A 21,196-nucleotide genomic window follows, 5' to 3' on the forward strand; every position below is an offset into this window, starting at 1 on the left:
CTGAGCACCACAGACATGGTAGGTATGTCTTAACGATCATGACTCAAGAATGACACAAAAAAATGGCACAAACAATTCAAATCATAAACCATGCAAAGCGGTGCTTGGTGGCATACCAGCAGTATGGTTTTAGAACCAACAAACTTGTCCCTCTCTGTGCTGAGGCATTAAGCCTCCTGTCTGCCTGTCAGAAAGTGGACGTACAAAGTGAAGTGCAAGTTCACCTCAGTGAACATGATTAAATCAAACAATAACCTCCTTCCCCTTATCAAATCCTCTTAAGCAGGCTGTATTACATATCTGCTAAACAAAGAAAACTCAATCAGAACAATCAACCAAGCCAGGCCAAACCCGCCCCACCAGCTTGTCTGATCCCATTGCGTGATTAAAATGAAAATGGAGCCGGGACATTACCAGAAATCCCATGTTCACCTTATAAGGAAGATCAGAAATCTGTGTATTTGTGTGTGTGTGTGTGTGTGTGTGTGTGTGTGTGTACATAAAAGGGGGATAATATAAATGTACCCTGTGTAATTCCCTGGCTTGGATCACAAAACACAGTTTTTATTGTTTGCAATATTAATAGAAGAAAGATTACGATTCTTGGGATGGGATTAATAATATTTTGCCTTTCCATTCTCAAAAAGTAATAAATTAATTTGTTTGTTCGCAGTGTGTTTTGAGGAAAACATGTTTTTATTGTGTGGCACTGCAGCACCTGTATGAACATGAATAACTCAAAACAACATCACAAAGGTCCTGCTGGATTTTAGATTCTGGTTGGTACAAAATGTTAACCAATCAGGCAGTAAAGCAGGCTTTAAAACATTAAATACAAATCAGGTACACATTACATTTCAGCATAGCATGTTCCATATCAAGAATCTCTAGTTGGGCTGCAGCTACTATTTTCATCATTGATTAATCCACCGATTACTTCATTATTTTGTCAATAAAATGAAAAGAGAGAATTATTTGACTTCAAAGTAGTTACTATTCTATCACCATCTGATGACCAACTAATCAATTAATCCAATAATTGAGTATTTATTTTTGGCTAACACCCAGACATACACATACAACGTAACCATTACATAGAATATAAATCAACACTACAAAATTTTAATTGTGATATATGTTTTTGAAAAAATGAAGTTTCAAAGCAAAATAGTTGCAAATAGATTTTGTGTTGAAATGATTGGAAACCATGATGTTACTTATGTGGTTTTTGAATTTTGATCAGTACTAATGTAAATGTATCTATGATTTGTTAGTTCATGGTCCAAAATGTTTAAAAGCACATAACATGCAAAGTCACGATCATGGTCCTTTGAATTATGCATATGTTCTGTTTATATCAGTTTGTGTGGGGGGTCTGTCCTCTCCAGAAAACCCTGTGTGTGCATTTGTGTGTGTGTGTGTGTGTGTGTGTGTGTGTGTGTGTGTGTGTGTGTGTGTGTTACTGTTGTGTGTGCGTGTGTTCGAGACTCCTGGGCGGGCTTACAGTAAGAGGCAAGCTTCACATTACTGTTGCTCCAATTCACTTCCTGGGATAATCCTTAACACAACAGAGGGAACGGCAGGTGACCTGGACCAGCAGAGATACAGTATGGGGCTCCATTAACAAACACACAATTTCTCCCCCAAACACACACACACACACACACACACACACACACACACACACACACACACACACATACTGTATATACACCTACTCACACAGACAGAGCCATCCATTCATAAATAATACCAATATGACCCTCCCTTCACCCTTCACTCTTTCCCTCTGTTGTATCTGCGCTCCTCCACCGTATTCCTCTCTCCTTCCTTCCCCTCCTCAGCTCTTAGTGAAACATATTGTCGCCCTGCTGCCCGAGATGATGGAGTGTCATTCATCCACAGCCCCAAAGTCATCTCCTCCATTAACAGCGGTGTCTAATTAAACCTGTAAATGACAAACACATAGACACAAACACAGGCCATGCTCTAATGGCCCGCTGTAGCAGGAGACTGATGGGCAGCTGTCTCATGTCCATCCTCTGTGCAGATCAACCTTGAGACAGGAGGCCTGGGGGACGACTATTAGACCACTGAGATAACACTGGAAGGTTAGCAGAGCATTGATAATGAATGATGAATATACAGTAGCCTGGCAGTTAGATAAGTTAATTGATTCATTAATTGGGGGCAATATTGTCTTTTAACAAAGTGCTGTTTTCATTGCAATGTTTGGTATGTCTCACATATGATTTCATCTCTTTCCAGATATTCATATGAGCAAAACAAAAACAGCAGGGGATGGCGTGGAAAACAAACAAGAGGTGTTTTTCTGTTGTTTGACACAGACCCAAAAACAATTGGAGAACAGTAACTGTCTCCAGGGATCATATCTGACATTATTATCCTCTTATTTGCATTCTATGAAAAAGGAATAACAAGGTAGCAGAGGGCTTATCTCGAGCTCCTGCATTAACCACTGTGGCATTAGCATTAGCAGCCTAGAGTTAACTCCTTCATGTAACCCATAACACGACATAGAGAGAGGGCGACAAAAATCAAAAACCCTGGAAGTCACTGAGACCTACTGAGCAAGAACAAGGGAGAAATCTTTTTATTTATTGCATAATATTTTTTTCTGTGAAACCCCACCCCTCCCCATAATGCAATACCTGCTTGTTTCTGTGTCTCTTTTTCAATCACTTACACCATCCACTCTCTTATCATGGTGTCCTGAAGGAACCTCAGGATAAAAAAAAAAAAAAACCCATTTCCATATTAGTATGAAAATGTTAGAATATTTCAGAAGAATTATCCCTTTCAAAAAAAACAGAGTAAAACCCCTCTTATTCCTGCTAATCCTTCAAAGACTGTGATATTACCTGATAGGATGTTGTACAGTGTGAATACTAGCAACAAGACATGCCGGAAATAATATAAGCAGGGCCCCATTGTGGAGATTAGAGTGAGTATGTCTCTCTCTCAATTTATCTCTTCCCTGAAAATATAACGCCTCGTTTTTCTCTGGATTTCACCCTCTCGTCTGTCCAGAGTGAACCATCAACCAACCTGGAAGCTACTTGTTTCTTTTAACTCATCCCAAAGCTTATAAAACAGAAATAATTTACAAATTGTGCAGGACAGTGGTAAATGAAGAGAGCGAGGTAAATGTAGACAGATTTACAGAATAATTTGAGAGAGAATCTCACAGAGGAAATTGTACTCATGACAGTGTACGTGGGATTTTCCAGACTGTTCACACATCAGACAATTACACACTTGTGGCCTGTAGCAACAGAGCAGCCACACAAGCGTAAGTGTGTGTTTTTAAATCATTTTCAATTTTGGAGTCACATTATCAACCAATTTTGATACATTTTACACATTTGTGATTTTTAGCCATGCTAGTTGAGGTAGTCCTAGAACGATAATGTTAGTGTGACGGCAAGTCGGTCCACCACTTTGTTCCAGACTGAAGTATCACAACTTAACTATCAGATTGTCACCAAATTGTCATGGTTCCCACATGATATACACCAGTAGGACAAAGTTTTCACGTGTACAGGGAAATATCTCAGCATGTACTTGATGAATTGGAACAAACTTTTGCACAAGCATTTATAGCTCCAGGACGATGACTTCGCCCATCCCCTGACTTTTCCTCAGGAACCAGTGTAAGGTGGTGGTTGAATGAATTGCCATGAAATTACATCATATTTTCAAAACTTTATTTCTTAACTTTTTCATAAGTTTGGTGATTCTTCGACTTTTCATCTAGCGCCATCATCGGGTCAAAATTATTTAAATAATTTATGGACAAATTGAAATGATATCTTATAAAATTTTAGCTAATAGCTAACGTTACCTTGTCATCTGTTATAATCTTCAGGGCTGTGCTGTGATGTTCGAGTGTTTTCCCTCAGTATGTAAAAGGTGCGTACCAGTAAATGTAGTATTAATGTTAAAAGTACTATAATTATGTTGAACTTTCCAGGATTTGGTGTTGTTGTTGTTGTTGTTTCAAGCCAAGAGTTTAGGGCACACTAACCTGATACGCCAATATTGAATGGAAATTAAACATTGTACTCCATTTTCCTACCAAAATATGAAGCTACATGTGTATTATTTTTGCTGTAAATAAACAAAAATCTTCCAACTTCCTTGTATTACATTATGACAGTAGCAGATATAAGAAAAAAGTGGGGACGGTTTAACTATTTAAATCTGAATCTAAGCCGATTATTAACACTACTGTTGTGTAACTACTGTGTAACACCAAACTACGGTGGTGAATCTATCTAAAGTCTGCTGGGAGCAGTAATCAGAAGTAATATCCACAGGCTAATGGGCTAACATGCTAAGACGGTAACAGGCAGTTTACTGTGTGACTTTGGTACATGAACAACTCTGATAAGCTCTCAAGTGGTCTCTTCGGCATACGGACTGCAGTTCAGCATGTACAGGAAGTGTTGGGGGCAGTGACAATGAATGGGAGCTGTTGTCAGCATCTGTCAAGTTGAGTCAGGTATATGGGTTTGTAGAGGTTTGTATGCTGAACAGTCTCAGCTGCGAGCGTGTAGTAAGTCCCTAGTCTCCAGTAAGTCTCGATCAGTCACCTACCACCAGTTTAAGCAAGTGAAACTTTGTCACACATAACTTTTCTAAGTTTTTAACACTATTCAGGGCTGTAATGCCTTTTATTAAGTATATGGCTGCTTGTTTGGTAACATAAAAACCAAGTATAGGCATGAGAAGATGAAAGCTATGGATAATGTAAGACTTTAGAGTGAGAGTAAATAGTATAAACTATTTCAGTACATACTTGTGTAAACTTGATTGACTGATGAACACTGAACTGCATCACAGTGTAACAAAAGCGCCTCATGTCACAGAGCAAAGTGCTCAGACTGTTTGTGTGTGGTAATTGGTCCTAGACAGAGACTGAGCTGCAAGACACTTAAAGCCCCTCAACTCCAGCTCTTTTCCACTCTATACATATTGAACAGTGGAGTCAGGGGCCTAAGAAGATTATCACAATGGGATGAAGGGCCCATAAGAGCCTTTGTAGCCTCACTGTTGTGGGAGGGTTAAAAGTGGATAGTGAAAGTTCCTTCAGCACTCTCTCAAGCCCTTAAACTGCTTGAGCTTAAAAGCCCTGTTTACAAGCTCTCAAAGAAAAGGCTGTGAAATGAGAGGGGAATTAAAAAAAAAAAAAAAAACAATATGAAAAAAACCACAACACAATACATTAAATGGCAAAACACAGTCCTGTTAATACTGTGTGGCAGCATCACACAAAGAGAAAGCATACAAAAAATGTTGTCAGGTAGAGAAGAGGTGTCATCCAGATCGCCTGAAGCAAAAATGTCATTGTTTTATTTTCACTCAAAATGTAAAAATCCTTGGTGTACCTTCGCCATTCAGCACAGGAATATTTGTGTGCATGTGTGAGCATGTGTGAGCATGTGTGTGTGCATGTGTGTGTGCATGTGTGTGTGTGTGTATGTGTATGTGTGTGTGCATGTGTGTGTGTGTGTGTGTGTGTGTGTGTGTGTGTGTGTGTGTGTGTGTGTGTGTGTGTGTGGTGAGAGCGAAGCATTGAAATGACATGAAGAGTTATTTGGGCTGTAATGAAGCTGCTTAATGAAATCAGTGCCCTTGAAAGTTCTTCATCAATTTTAGCTCCCTTGCTCACTTGCTCGCACTCCACCATTCCAGCCTGTCAGCTAATCCACGTGCGCGACACAATATTAATTAAACACAGCGTTTCCTGAAGTACTTAAGTGAAGCGCTATCATTGATAATGAGCAGGTTTAAAGGAGTCACATCCCTCCAAAATTACTTTTTAAACCGGCCTTATTAAGCAGAAAATGAGGCCCAAATCAGCCTACAAGCTCCTCATTAAAAGCCACTGATCCTTGGCCACGCGCATGTTCCAATGGTTTTAATTAGGCTAGCGCAAGATCGTCGCCGACAGGAAGTGCCATTAATCTTGTCTTTTCATTCGGGGGGGGGGGCGGTTACAGCATGTTGCAGCCTGGTGCTCCAGCCTGGGCCCAGTGGAGCCTCAAATGCCACAACAGGATGAGAATTAGAAAATGAAGTGACATACTTTGAATTGTTCTTCATTTGTGTGGAAGCAATAGGAATATATGGTGAAACACGTCCCCTGTGTTACAACTTTTAGTATCACTTCATAATTATAAGTCAGTTTTGCCGTTCAAGTACATCATTAACCACAGACACACACACACAAACAGGATGAAAAGTGTCTTCATTTTCTCTGTGTGTGTTTATGAGTTGCACTCGCTGTAGTCGATGGTCCTGGCCCTGCCTGTCACACCGTCTCCGCATGGAGGATTATGGATGGCCAATTACATCGCTTTTGTCATTAATTAATGAGGATAACGAGCTCCCCCTGCTCCCCACAAAACCATGGTGCTCCTCAGCTGGTGTGAGTGTGTGTGAGTGTGTGTGTGTGTGTGTGTGTAAAGGAGAGAGACACAGCGAGATAGGAGCTGATACAAAGTAGTCTATGTGAGTGAAGGAGGTTATAGTGTGTACAAAAGGGTGAACACAGTGATGATTATTGACCCCAGGGCTTTGCATGTACATTTGTCCAGCGAGTTGAGGTGTGTGTGTGTGTGTGTGTGTGGTTGTGTGTGTGTGTGTGTGTGTGTGTGTGTGTGTGTGTGTGTGTGTGTGTGTGTGTGTCTGTGTGTGTCTGTGTCTGTGCATGTGTGTGAGTGTTTGCACACCACCAGTCCTGTATCTGTGGGGCCATTACAGAGATTAGGCAGTGCTACAGTAACGGATGCCCCCGTTTGTCAGCTCGGATCCTCTGTCAAGACAACGAGCTAAAAGGGAAAGGGTGAGAGTGATGAACACAGTGATAAGAAAAGGGGGAGGGACTGTGGGTGGAGGAGAAACATGGAGGCATGTTAGTAAAAGAAAAGAGGAGGAGAAAGTGAGGCTTTAACGAAGCGGAGGGGAAGCAACAAATCTGTGCTCTTCAGACTGGAGACACAAACCATGGGATATATTGGACATGAGCCCCTCTCACAGAGCACCTATGACAGATAACTGCGGCCCTGAATAGGACATTATTTTTCGACAGTAGCTCAGACTGTTGTCATCCGGTGCTTGCTATCCGGCCTCCGTCTCTGCTCCCTCCCACCAGGCCCAATTTGGCCCCTGCCACACTGTCTGGGTCTACCATGCGTGGTGTCAGGTGCCTTGTGGCGATAGGCAAAACGCTTTGCCTGACTGCCATGTTTCAACGGTTTGCGGCCATATGAGCACAAAACACAGTCACACACACACACACACACACACACACACACACACACACACACACACACACACACACACGCACGCACACATGCGTACACACAATGCACAAACACACAGACACATACAAACAGACATCCCCTCTCCACCCCCCTTTAGACGTCTGATTAACGAATGAAAGGCCTCGGCCCATCCCGCTGCACTCGCAGCAATGTCGCCCCGAATCACATGGCTCCTCGGAACCAACTGACTCACCCACTCATCGCTTCCGACAAGGCGGGGCTGGGAGGGACGACAGAGTGTGATGTCACAGTAGAAGCAGAGAAGTTTGGGGGTCCATGGGTGATGGGTGGGTGGGTGGGGGCCATCCTTACAGTGCCACCGACGGCACAAAAACACTGAGGCACCAGCACCTCTTACTCCATGTTATGTTCTCCTTCTCCCACCCCGCACACTGATGAACACCACACACTCATACATACACATGCATGCACCAACTAGTCTAGCTCGGTTGTTTATCTCACCTCCTCACCCCTTCTCCCCCTCATGAACCTGCCTGCAACAACCAAACCTTCTATGTCACTTGGCATCTAAGGCCAGAGCTATGCTTCTGTGAACAAATTTTAATAATAATAAAAAAAAAAATCTAATGTTTTATGTTCCCCCACTAGAAACATAATCAGAGCTGAAGTATGTTCATTTTCCTTCAAGGCCCCTGTTGTAAATACAGTCTGTGTACAGGGCTGTGTGTGTGTGTGAGAGGGAGTGCTACAGTGTGCATCAGACACATGAGCTCGCACATAGAAAGAACTTAATTAGAGAAAACAGCGCTGTCAGATGCATTAGGCAGAGGTACGCACTTAAGGGCATATGGTTTTAGTACTATACCATCGGGTTGGAGAAAAGCACACAAACATACCTCAAAGCTCCGAGCCATGCTAATGAAATCACTCCCTTTCTATCCCACTGAGAGCAAACACAAATGTTTACAGACATCACACAGTCTGTCCGTAGCCTGCAACACACTGGGCTGTCGTGAGAGTGGTAGTGCACTGATTGTAGTGCTGTGGGTTTGTCTGCGAAAAAGACACTGTCAACAATCAACAATAGGTGAGAATAGGTGGTGAGCTGTCAATCTGTGGCAGCACTTTGAAATGTTGTGATATTTGATTTATTCTATCCTTTCTTATTTAGTTTACTTGAGTGTCGGATTAATATTTATCCTAACAGTTTAAACTGCATGGATTAGTTATTGTTTTTTTTGTTTATTAAAAACATAGTAAATGGCAGCAACAATGTGATTATAACTTGACATTATAATTACAGAAGAAACTATCTTCATTTGTAATACTCCACCCAGTTGTAAATTTGTTTTTGTGAGGAGATGCAGGTTCAAATGTGTTTTCATTTTTATGCTCTGTGTGCCATGTGATGGTATAACAGAACAATTGAATGCAAGTGAGATATTCATGGGGATATTTTAAGTGGGAATAATTGTCCTTCTCTGTAAATTGAACTGTTTGTAGTTTTTAGTGACAACCTCCAATATTTTTTGTATTATTGCAGCCTCCTCGAGTTTTTTTTTTTTTTTTTTTTCTAAAAATACTGTTTTAGGGGTTAAACATCTTGACACACATGGCAGACTTTCTACTGGGAAATGTCCAGGACATATTCTGACATTGAGTAATTGTAATTGTATTGTTAAAAGATTCAGATTTGTTTAATTGAGCACTTGCACATCATATTTTTTTCGGATCAGTTTCTTTTATTACAACACTGAGTTGTAGCAACCTGCTATTGCACTACAATGCAAATGCTATAAGTGGCATGACCTGTGTGTTCATTAAAATTTTAAATTAAATCAAGTGTATATTAATTAAAATGACTATAATTTCCCAACTACCTCTCTCTATCAAATAAGGACTCAACACACACACACTAACATACATACTTTGTACACCAGGCACATATAGGCACAAGGCATGCCTTACCACTTTTTTTAATGATGTTGTTTTAACACACCTCAGGCATTCATCAAAGGAAAGGCAAAACACACAAGGAAAATGTAGCTTACACATATTTTAACCACACAACGATCCTCAGTATGGGGAAAGATGAAGATAACTGTATGTACACACCATCCACTGCTTGTAGGCAAAAGGGCCAGGAAACATTACCAGCAAAATCTCAACTCTGTCTTGATGTATAGATACAGCCTACATGCCAGATGACACACTGCCACCATGCACTCTGACGGCCATTAAGATAATAAGGTGACACAATAAAGCATATATCTCAGTAGCTTGACATATAGAAGCCTATAGGGAGTGAAAGTGACCACCCAACCGTCCGTGCAAAAAAAAGAAAAGAAAAAAAAAAGGCAACCATCTAATTTGTGGCAATTAGGCTGTACGGAGACCGAGCGAGTGCAGGGCCTGAGTCCTCACATCATCGACAGCATTTGTCACATTTCATCCCCGCTTTCTCTGACTGTCTCGTGGGCCCTCGGAAAAGACGTGTCATCAGAGGGCCAATTTAAGATGCCATGGATGGCATGTAGTTGTGACATGCAACTAAATAGACTGGGGTGGATCATTTAGTCACTCTCTGACTAGCATAAATAGACTGACATGATCTAAATGTCTGGTCTAATGTATTCTGAACAGTGTCTTAGTTTGTGTAGAGCAAACAGAAATACCAAATTAATGTAGACATGTTGCCAAAGGAAGAACACCTGTGGGATTAAAAGTGTTTTAAAAGATTTCTTTTGGTTTAACACAATAGAAATTATTATGAGAGACAGATGCTGTTAAACACAAAAATCATTCAGCTAGAAAAAATAATATTTACTGGCACGTTTGGCTACAATTACAGTAAAGGTCTGCTGTTATTGTCAAGTCAGGGGTTTTTTTTAATGCCAAAAAAAAAAATCTTAATAGAAATATAATTAACTCAAAAAGAGGCATAATATAGCACCTACACATGGACAAAGGTATCCCAAGAATGTTCCTGTTTCCGGGTAAATGTGACTGCAGTCAAGACAATCAAAGACAAAGAAGACACACATGTACATACATGTTTTCAGGAATATAAATATCACCTCACTATATCAAACATCAATTTCCAGATAGTTTTTCTCCTAAATGTATCCACTCCCCAACCTGCAAAGGGAAACTGGCGTTATAACGTTCACTGAATTAAGTCGAGCAGGGAGACAGGAGTTGAAATCGTGTTAATAGCTGTCCAGGGTATAAGAGCCCGGCAAAGGAAGCCTGCAATCACCCAAATACCCAGAGACAGGTCCTGGGTGCCCCGGGCGGCTCTTGCGCCCTTCCCCTCAGCGCCACCGACCCCACTGCGTGCCAAACGGGCCTCACCAGCCCCATTGAGCTCGTTTAGACTTATCTCTTCATGTCAGAGGCTTCTCATGCGAGAAAAGAAAGTTGCCAACTCATTTTAGGAGGGCCACTCAGAGGGTGAGAGCTGGAAATCATCTTAGCAGCGTGAGAGGCGACAGTTGTTTTTTTTTGTTTTTTTATTCACTGATTGTCTATGATTTTACAGTTCCTCTTCCACTTATTTTTTTTATCACAGCCTCCTGCGTTAAAGGTAGAGTAGTTTTCAACTGGTTTTAAACTGTCACCTGACATGTCCACCTAATTTAAGTCTGAAAATAAATGTGTTTGAAACAATCATTTTAAAAAATGAAAATGATATGTCGTATGCAATTGTGGCTAGTATTTGCCATTTGAATCTGTATATGTTATTAATGTGAGTTTTAAAGGCTGTGAAATGGTTGTTGAAATGAAGCAAACCGGGCCCAAGCATAGATATGTGTTTTAATTATAAAGACATATAAACAATATATGAAATCCATGTTGCAACACAACCAAAACGCTTTTTCCGTGTACAGGCTGTATATAACCATTAGTATAGCCGGGCTTGGAGCAAGTGATTTTTCCACAGTTGTACAATACAATCATGTGAGATGTGCAATAACTTAAAAAAAAATAATAAACAATAATAATAAAAAACTCGTGAACACATCTTTTCAGAAAATATATCAGCCAAAATCACATTAGATTTTTTTCCCCACACAGCATCAGGACAGTCAGTCAAGGGAAGTCCTTTCATAATTGTTGTACCTATTAAATCTAAATGTCGAAATTAGGGCGCATTTCCTGGCATTTCTACTTTTCTTATTGTTGTTATTAAATGTTGCATAGATTACAAATGAGAGCTGATGACAGAACATTTCTAAAAAATTTACCCAAACTTATCATATGGACATGGCCTGTAGTCTCTGTAAAGTACAAGCGAGAGAGAAAGTGACAGGGTTTTTGACTTCATCCTATAAGAAGGCCTAAACAGATCGTTCTCTATGTAGCGTTTGTTGTTAAATATGGATGAAACATTGCTGTATAATTACTTAACCATATCTTAAGATTATATGCATTCGACTAAAATCGTCTTATTTTCCACAGAATGATTTAAAAATAACTAGAGTGGGAGAGAGACCGACATGGGTGCAGTATAGGTAAAAGTTCAAGAAAGAGAAATTAAACCAAATCAAGGCTTGTCGTTGCAGTGTTTGAAGAGACTCGACGGTGTCCCGGAGTAAGTGGTGCACTTTTCGGCACAGGTGGCGAGAGCAGATCCCGAGAAAGGGTAGACGGCAGCCTGTCCAAAGGGAGCCAGGGCGGTGGGGATTGGTGAAGTTATGGTCTGTCCCTGGTTCAGATACGCCACCAGCCGCCTCATCTCCTCCAGAGCCTGAGCCTGCATGAGGATATAGTTCTTGGCCAGGAGGAGAGTGGCTATTTTGGAGAGTTTTCTCACCGAGGGGCTGTGGGCGTAGGGGATAACGGCGCGCAGGCCGTCCAGTGCGTCGTTCAGGTCGTGCATCCTCCTCCTCTCCCGGGCGTTGATGCTGAGCCGCAGGGACCGCTGCTCCTTGGACTTCTTGGCGAGAGGCCCCCCGGGCTTGTCGTCGCCAAACGACGAGCCCCTCTTCCGGGACTCCAGGGAGTCGAAGCCGTCCTCGTCGTCGCTAGTGTGCTCCCCGCCGCTCTCGTTTGACTTCGCGGTCTGCCCGGAGAGAAAGTCGGTGGCCGGTGTGAGTGGGAACCGACCGGGACTTCCAGGACCATGGCCAGCGCCGAATCCGAAGGCTGACTGGCCGTAGCGCTGCGTCAGGTCGAGGAGCGCGTCGTTGCTGATGGACTTGAGCAGGTTCTCATCGCTGACATTCATTTTCTCTAGCAGAGCAGATTCTGACCAGGAAAAGTCTACTCTTCCGTGTTTCCCGCTGTCCTGTCTTTTGTTTTGAAGACTGTAGGTTCCTACTCACGCAGTTCTCTCCAGGAGTTGCTGTTTTCTAGGAGTTCCTCTGTGTTCCCTCACTCCTTTCCTCTGTCAGCGCAGTGACTCTTCAAGAAGGAGGCTGTGAATCTGAAGCTGAGCCTCTACATGCATTCACCTCCTCTGTACACTGCGCTCCCCCTTGTTGCGCGCATAGCCCACGTTCAACAACACTTCTCTTAACTGTGCTCGGTGAGACCGGAGCGCTCGTGTCCCCCCTCGTAGGCTACAGTCGCTTTCCTCTCGCGCGTCTTTCTCGCCCTCCCTCGCCTTGGGCAGATTGTGACTCGCGCGCTGCCCTGCTCGCAAGTTAGTAGGAGCACGAGGCCCTCCGGGATTATCTGCCTGTCCAATCAGGGGGGCGTTTTAATTAACTCGGGAAGAGCGCAGGTCTGCTCCAAATTTCAACTATAACGTGATAATTGCGACGCAAACTGTCACACAGCCCAGCCGTGTCTGTTACTGTATTGTTCACTTTTATGTTACAACCCATTCAAATCTGTTTCAATAAAGAGAATTTAAATAGCTCACACTTGAAAGAAGGGGTAGGCTATTACAAACAGCAGCTTATAGGCAACATGAGCTCAGTGCAAACCTTAATGTAGCAGTATCAGACAGGAAGGTGGGTGAAAAGTAGGCTACTCACCTCTTAAAGAAGACATCTGCCACAGGTGCAGAAAGTCACTGAAAGGACATAAGGAGGTTGTGAGGTTTGAACATGCGACCTGTTCTGTTCTCCTGTTCCAGATACAAAAAACAATAGCCTGAGCTTACGGAGGAAGTTGCTTCACCTTGTAAACTCACTGTGTCAGCACTGGCAATAAATGCTCAGGGACAGGTTACACTCAGTCACCTAAGCAGGTGATGTAGCATCTTACACTGGCCAGACAGTGATTAGTAAAAGAAAAATAGCCTCAATTATGTTAGTTAATTCAATGCTTCATGTGCATAACCTTCATGAAAACTATAGAGTAGCAGTAATATATTTTAGTTTCTTATTATATGCCTATACTGTATATAGGGTTTTGCTCTGAAATTCCAAACACTTCAGAAAAGAAAAGGAAATGACTGTGATAGCACAGAAGGTAAAAGTGAAATTGAGATGTCACATTGAATTCAATGCTGAAGAAACCCCTGTAGCAGTAATACAGGGCTGAGTATAGACAATTAGTAAACATTTGCATAAGATTTCTAATTAGACTTAAGACAAAGAGCAAGTAAAAGGTTTCCTGGAGCTAAGGAACAGGTGTCCTGACTGCCACAGGCCAAGTATTAAACTTGATAATGAAGGTGAGGCTGCCACATTGTGTCCAGTATGGAGCATTACACTGTGATGTGTGGAAAAACTACTACAATCATACATTTGAAATTTCCACATGACTCTCTGCAAGCTCAGTCCCCCCTCACATTTGTACTTTATATTCTTTGGGAAATTGTTGAGGTGATGGTGCCACCTTGTGGAAGACAAAAGTAGAAAAAAAAGTAAGCTACCTTGTTGAGAATTTCAGAGGTTCAGACTTCATTTGGTGGTTATTCTCGAGACTGTTTGTTATGCTGAGTTTAGTTTCACATTCATCTGCTGAAGGGCGAGGTTTTCTCCGTGCACACCTTAAATCTGAGTTTAAAGTGTGAACCTACATCAGGACTTTGTCACATCACAACTAATCTGGAAGCCAGTCACAGTCCAATATGCAATTTACACAAGTCTAATGTGGAGACATAATTTGACATTGTTTTCAACTTTTTCGTGTCAAAACTATATCAGACACAAATTATTATTTAAAGCACAGTACTTTTTAGATTATGTCAAGCGAGGATCTTTAAGTAAACATCTTAATAAGTGTCTTTCAGTTAGTCAGGGTTTATTAGTGACTTCTTTGTAATTATGACCATGTGTTTGACAAATGGTTGACTTTTTAGACTTTCCTTTGTCACATTACATGCATCTGAACATTTTTCCTCGTATTGCCTTGAAAACTCAATGAAACATTGATTACCAGACTTTTATCAAAACTGACACGTGCTGTTAATTGGTACTTAGCTTAGACTGACTTAATTGTTTAGCTGTCAGTAATTGAGATTTAAAGCAGTTATTGCCTGAGTTCTTCAACAGTCTCAGGCACTACCAAATCTGACTGTGATTGTATTTATGCATGTAATACACTACATATATACAGTGTTATCCTGTTGCACCGCACATAACATCCTGACCTGAAAAGTGTATTGGGCTGTAATTCAGATTTAAACACAAATGGTGGTCAAGTCTTTTCATTGGTGATGATTAATTTTGATGCATTTGATGCACTTAACACAACGCATGTCTGTTTGTGTGCATTCACTAGCGCTGAATACAGTCTAGCAGTGAAATAGACAGAGGAGAAACATAAAGCAATAATATAAAACTGTGGGAGTGAATATCCAAGAAAAAGCTACACACGTTAAACACATTTATCCAATAGTTATAGTTATTATGATAACTATGACCTGGACAAATGAGAACATTCACAGACATTTATCCAATAGGGATCAATAAATACTGAATGAAAAAACAGGTAAGTGACAACAAAGGTGTGATTCGTGTACTCAAAACAAATAAATTGTGCCTAAGACAATGTGACTAAACACAGTCTAGTTAATAAGAAGCTCTTAAAAAAGGAGGAGCATAAAACAAAAACGTGAAGTTTGTTTGTGTGATTAATTACAGACCAAAATACATGTCATCTTCTAGATCAAATAAACTTCACATTTGATATTGAAGCTGACATGCATTCTGGTCTGTAATTAATCACACAAACAAACTTCACTCCATAAAAATGAGCTTTTTTCACAGCAGTCGCTTGAAGCTACATAAAGCGTTTTATAACATGCAGCCTCTGACCTTTGACATCAAAATGTAACATCAGACAAAATTTTACATGATCCCTTCTGTCCTAATATTGATGTGCCATTCTGGTCAAACATTTTTGTAGGTTTACATCTGAAACACTGAATCACAAACTGCTGCACTGGACAAAACAGATGTTTTAATGGTGACAGCTGATGAAAAACATGTCATCAGTGTCATGCATGGACCATGTGATGACTTTCCCTCTCGGAGCCAGTGATGAATGTACAGTACTTGAGCCAGCAGATGGCAGAAAAGCCCATGAGTTGACAAACTACCTTAACCACATAATGGACAACACAATTTTGTGCATCAGTCAATAAATAATATTTAGTATTTCCTGGTGTCATTTTGGTAATTTATTTCTGTTAATTCTGTCCAGTGGGTATTTATTTATAAAAATCTAACAATTAAAAAAAGCTATTAGTAAAGAAGATGCAGACCAGAGAAAAGCTTAGATGGGAACACTGTTAAAAATATATATATTGTATAATATAAAGAGCTGAAATATTAACTTGTAACTAATGGTCTAGAGTGAGAAACGTATCCAGTGCGTGCAATAATGGCACAATTTTACTTCTCAGTCAATTGTGACCACATCCCCTAGTGTTAGACTGACAGCACTACACACAGTCGTCACCTTTTTCAAGGAGGACTGAGCGCTAAAAGCTTCTGATTCACAGAGAATGGAAGAAATGCAAAAGTGTCAACACACCAACTAATAATACAAGATGCTTTTAAAGCCTGTGCTGCGGCTCTATGTCGCCATGGCAACTGCAGGCTCAGCTGCCATACAATGGTGGCATACCACACTTTGCTGTGACTGAGTGTGCGCTGAGAGGAAGGCTTATGTTGCAGTGACAGTAGAGGACCACCATGGGGCAGGAAAGCATCTCCTATTGGTGTGGATTTGGGGGCACTGTCATATTTGACAGTGAACAATGCATGTGTGCACATACACGAATGTGTGTGTGTGTGAAATACATGCATGCTTTCAGACATGTGGTCGCAAGCATCCACACTGTACATGTGCTGTATCAACCTGTCGTCCTCATATGTGCTAATTTGGCGGTTTGTATACTCCTGTGGATGCGGTGGAATGAGATCATTTCATGGGAGCAGTGAACACAGGATTCGGTGGGTGTTGATATTCAAAGTTACACCAGATCTTGATTATTGCTAATATGTTGTGTATCAAGACCCAGCAGGCTACACACATGAAGGTTCTCTCTCCAGGCTGTCTATCATATCCTAATTTTGAGCCCCACTCTCTCTGTCTGACTCTCTCCTCTTTTCTCTCTCTCTATCTCTCTCTCTCTCTCTCTCTCTCTCTCTCTCTCACACACACACACACACACACACATAAACATCAAAGTGCTGCTCTGAGTAAAGATGGAACAGGCTCCTTTGATCTCTCCCTGCCGACTCTGATTAATGTGTGGATTTACAGTGCAGACCTACAGGGACCTGGCAGCCATGACACCCTTCTGCTGCACTGGAATCTAGTTTTCCTTGCAACCAATCACAATCCTTGATTTGATTAATTGCTCCAATCATGATGCGTTTTTGGTACAGGCAATCACAAAAGAACGAAACAACAACAACATTCAACCTTAAGCGCCCAACCAAAGTCTCCAAAATCCCACTGCTGTAACAATCACAGAACACCACACTCTGTACCTGCCCAATCAGAGAGATTTCACAAAGTCTCTGCTTTGCAAAGCCCCCCCCCCCCCCCCCCCCCCCCATTTCAGAAAAGAGAGAAAGGTACACGAGATAGCTGTGGATCGGTGTGGTAAATGTTTAATTCAGGCAGTCTTGGCAGTCATCTGTAATGGTGGGTACAGTGTTGGTGTTTGGTGGGAGGTTTGCTGACGATGATGGATCAAATGTTAGAAAAGTTTAGCATCGAGCATCAAAGTAAGTGTTTGCACAGCACACATTGCACATTGTTCTTTGTGCATTGCACGTTGCACCCACGTTTCATCACAAGCCAAGCCAAAACAAGTAAACAAAGTACCCGCTCTTCGCTCTGTCTTCGCTCTTTTCACCCTAAACCTTTCTCCTCCATGTCTCTCCTTACTCCTTATCTCTTCCACTCCATTTTGTCTCCCCTCACTGCAGTGCAATGCAGATTTTTCACAGGGTGGAGGTATGGTAGAGATAGGCGGGGTCCCATGAATAATTGTTGAAGATATTTTTACTCTGACCCACTTTGGAGTCCCTTTCGTCCCCCTTAAAGGTGCCGCTGTTTTAAGCCAATAGGATGTTTAAATGGGTGCCACAAATGCACAAACCAGTATGCAGGTGAATTGTGTTGCCACAGCTGTCAAATGAATCTCTACAGCTCCCTAACCTGAGTATTATGACTGAGTAAGCAGAGTCCACTCTCCTACATTGCTACAGTCCACCAGCTTTATTGAAAGACATTTTGGACTTGACAAAAAGATTTTCTGAAAAACAAAGGGAGACCCTGCGTCCTCATGATACCCTGCTCGATATGCAGTGAACTGTGGAAAACAGAGGTGTTCGGTACATGTAGGAGAACATCTTTAACACTTGAATTTAGGCTTCGTGTTGTGTTGTCTAGGCTACACAAAGCTGATGAAATCAAGTGTTTTACTTAACGTGACAATTGTGTTGATGGTATTTGTGTATTATCTTTTACAGCGACTAAACAAAAATCTACCAACTCGTTTGCATGTTGTATCATGACAGGAGCAGAAATAAGAAATGAATTTGAGATAATGAAAGTGTTTTAATCAATATGCAATACTATTATTAACATTAACAGACAGTTGTTTAACTACCAACAAAACAGCAGGAGCAAGTCTCTCCAAAGTCTGCAGGCAGCCAGGAACAGCACTCACAGGCTAACAGGCCCTGAATTTACTGTCTGACTCTGATACATGAACAAATCATGCAAGCCCTGAAGCTCCTAAGCGGTTCTTCACAGAGGCTGCCATAGGGAAGGATTGAGGGTATGTAGGAGAGAATGTAGGAGAGCCGGTATCAGCAGCAGCCAAGTCAAGTCAGGTTGAGTTGAGGATATGGGTTTGTGGCACTGAATGGTCTCAGCAGCGGGTGCATACAGCTCAGGTTAAGCCTGGAAGGGGAAACGTGTATCACTTAGTCACCTACCACACTGCTTAAAGCAAATTTAACTTTGTCACACAGTACTGATTGAGTTTCTAACAGTATTTAAGGTTGTAATGCTTTCATTTATATGGCTGTCAGTTGGTTTGGTAACATAGAAAAGCCCGGTAGGCAGGAGGGGGTGAGCGCTTCTGTCAGTATCAGACTTTAGAGTGTGTGCAGCTCTTTCCTGCTGGCAGTGCATACAATTTTCTGTATAAATATAATATTCTGGAAGGAAAATTAATCCTAAATTTCTTTACTTCTACTCAGCGCCTAATGCTTGAACACCCAAAAAACACAGAAATTTGATAGAGACCCAGATATAATGAGGTAACATACCACTCAAACTGACCGTGCTGAAGTGTTGAATGGTGATGTGATTACTTAGCTTAGAAAAGTTCCTCTCCAGATATGTTTTACACTATGTAGAAAACTCTGCTATGATTAATATTTTGTTTAACATGGTTTCCCCACATAAGAAGTGAAAAGAAACTGGAAAACTGGAGTTAGAAGCACATCTTCTCTTACTTCCTCATTGAGAAACTCTGGATCAGGCCTTGTGCCCCACCCACCACCAATGCTTGCGCCTGGCTAACAGGTGAAAGAGCAGTACTTATCAAGATGGTTAGTGCAGGAAACATCGGAGAGACTCAGCCACATGTTTGTTTTTTAGTCAGACCCAGACTCGCAAGTTTGTTGAGGAGTGAGGAGTTTGTTGTGAACCATAGTTGGTGACTATGCAACTGCCTACTTTAGAAAGAAAAATTAGCAAACTACAAAATTGGTGATGAATGAATCTGAACTGAATTAAAGGATTTGAGGCAGCAAAGTGATTTGTAATGTCCATCACAGTGGAAAGGGTAGAAAGTGCTTACTGAGTTAAAAGCAGTAAAATTGACAACAGGTGAAAGGAGTAGTTTGCTGGGAAGTCCAAATAGTCTGAAGAGGCACAGGTACTAAGTAGCAGTAATTGCAGTGATTTTAGTAGAGACATATGGATTTATCATGAAGGTAGCCATGTGAATGTGGATGTTATTCAGTTATTGGTGATGATATTGGTTTATACATGTTAACAACAAACAAGCAGTCCATGCTTTTTACATCAACTGTACAGGACATACAAAAAATGAATTTAGAAACCTATATAGTATATATGTCACGTCTATGAGATGTGAAGAGAGTATCATTTTAGATGGATTTAATGAAGATGAAACCCCACAAGAATACCCAAGCTAGAGATGTATTTTATGACTGAACTAGTAAATGAAATCCACTCAAAAATTAGGATTGTGAAGAACTTTGTTGTTTGTTTTTATTTAATTCTCAATGCACTGTTGCAGTTTCCTTAATACCACGAAATCCGGCTCCCAGTCCACATACAAGCCAAAACTGATGAGAGGCTCCTTTATCCACACTGGTCTCTAGAGGAATGAACTCTGTTGAGTAAATGTGCAAATCTGTTGCTGACCAGAGATACAAGCATGTACATACACAAAGGAACGTGAATGAAAGCATTTATATTCACAGAAAATGAAAAACAGAGAAATATGCTGCACAACTGGAAAAAGTTTGTGACTTGCACTCAAACTGCAAGAAGAGTTGCAATACCTGTTGTATGATAATGACGTTTGAGATATAGTTCTTTCAAGCATTGCTATAGCACCATGAAATTTTCCATAGACACAAAGTTGCTTTGATTTTTTTTTTACATCGATCCTGTGACAGTGAATGAGCACATTGTTGAAACAACACACAGCAAGCTGTTCTAGCTGCAGTGTGACAGACCTGTACCATAAAGCCGATTTGGATTCAAAGCCGTCAGAGATTTTGAGCTGAAAATAATTGAGTTGTGTAGAGAATGTGGACGAAACAGAAGACACTTACGTCAACATCCATCTTTGTAGGGCTTTTGAAAACATACCCAGGCAAATATCCAACCCTGTCTCCTAGACATTTATATACAGTTAAACAACAGCAAATACATTTCGTAGGGAATATAATCAATGCAAACGACAGGGTTGGAAATCTGGTGTTAGCTGTTAGCGTCAGCGATGAGCTACTGCCATCGCATCACCCTGCTGTAGGTTAATATCACATTTGTAAGATATATATTTGATAATGTATGTTTGATTTTACCGTTATTTATTTCCATTACATATTTTCATGTAAAAGATATTCTTCTGAAAGATTCCAAAGAGTTTTCCAAGTTGTAAGATTGCATTGCTTGAGGCTGACTGGATATTTATTTATTTCAATTCTCTGAGAGGAGGGGAAACTTAGTAATTTTGAAAAACGTGTTTAGGTTTTTTGCACAGTATTCAATCAGATGTCTGGGAATTACAGTAACTACAGAGCTAGAGCTGACAGGCGTTTAGCATAGCTTAGTATAAAAGCTGTGTCCCAATTCAGGAGCCACATCCTTCGGAGGCTGCATTTGAAGACCGTTTGTGTTACAGCAGTACGACTAGGCTGTCCCGTTTCGAAGGCTCCTTTCCTGGGCAATGAAGGCTCCAACGGGTGGAT

At 41.2% G+C, this 21,196-nt stretch overlaps 1 protein-coding gene across 1 annotated transcript; it reads right to left on the reverse strand.

Annotated features, from left to right (window-relative positions):
• Window positions 1–11,169: 11,169 nt before the first annotated feature.
• On the reverse strand, window positions 11,170–12,939 carry bhlhe23 (basic helix-loop-helix family member e23). Its single transcript, XM_022739200.1, has one exon. It carries the CDS (start codon window positions 12,541–12,543, stop codon window positions 11,860–11,862), a length of 684 nt encoding a protein of 227 aa, XP_022594921.1. The 5' UTR covers window positions 12,544–12,939; the 3' UTR covers window positions 11,170–11,859.
• Between the last annotated feature and the right edge of the window lie 8,257 nt (window positions 12,940–21,196).

This window comes from Seriola dumerili, unplaced genomic scaffold (assembly GCF_002260705.1).
Source record: "Seriola dumerili isolate Sdu_G_001 unplaced genomic scaffold, Sdu_1.0 BDQW01000043.1, whole genome shotgun sequence".
Lineage (NCBI taxonomy): Eukaryota > Metazoa > Chordata > Actinopteri > Carangiformes > Carangidae > Seriola > Seriola dumerili.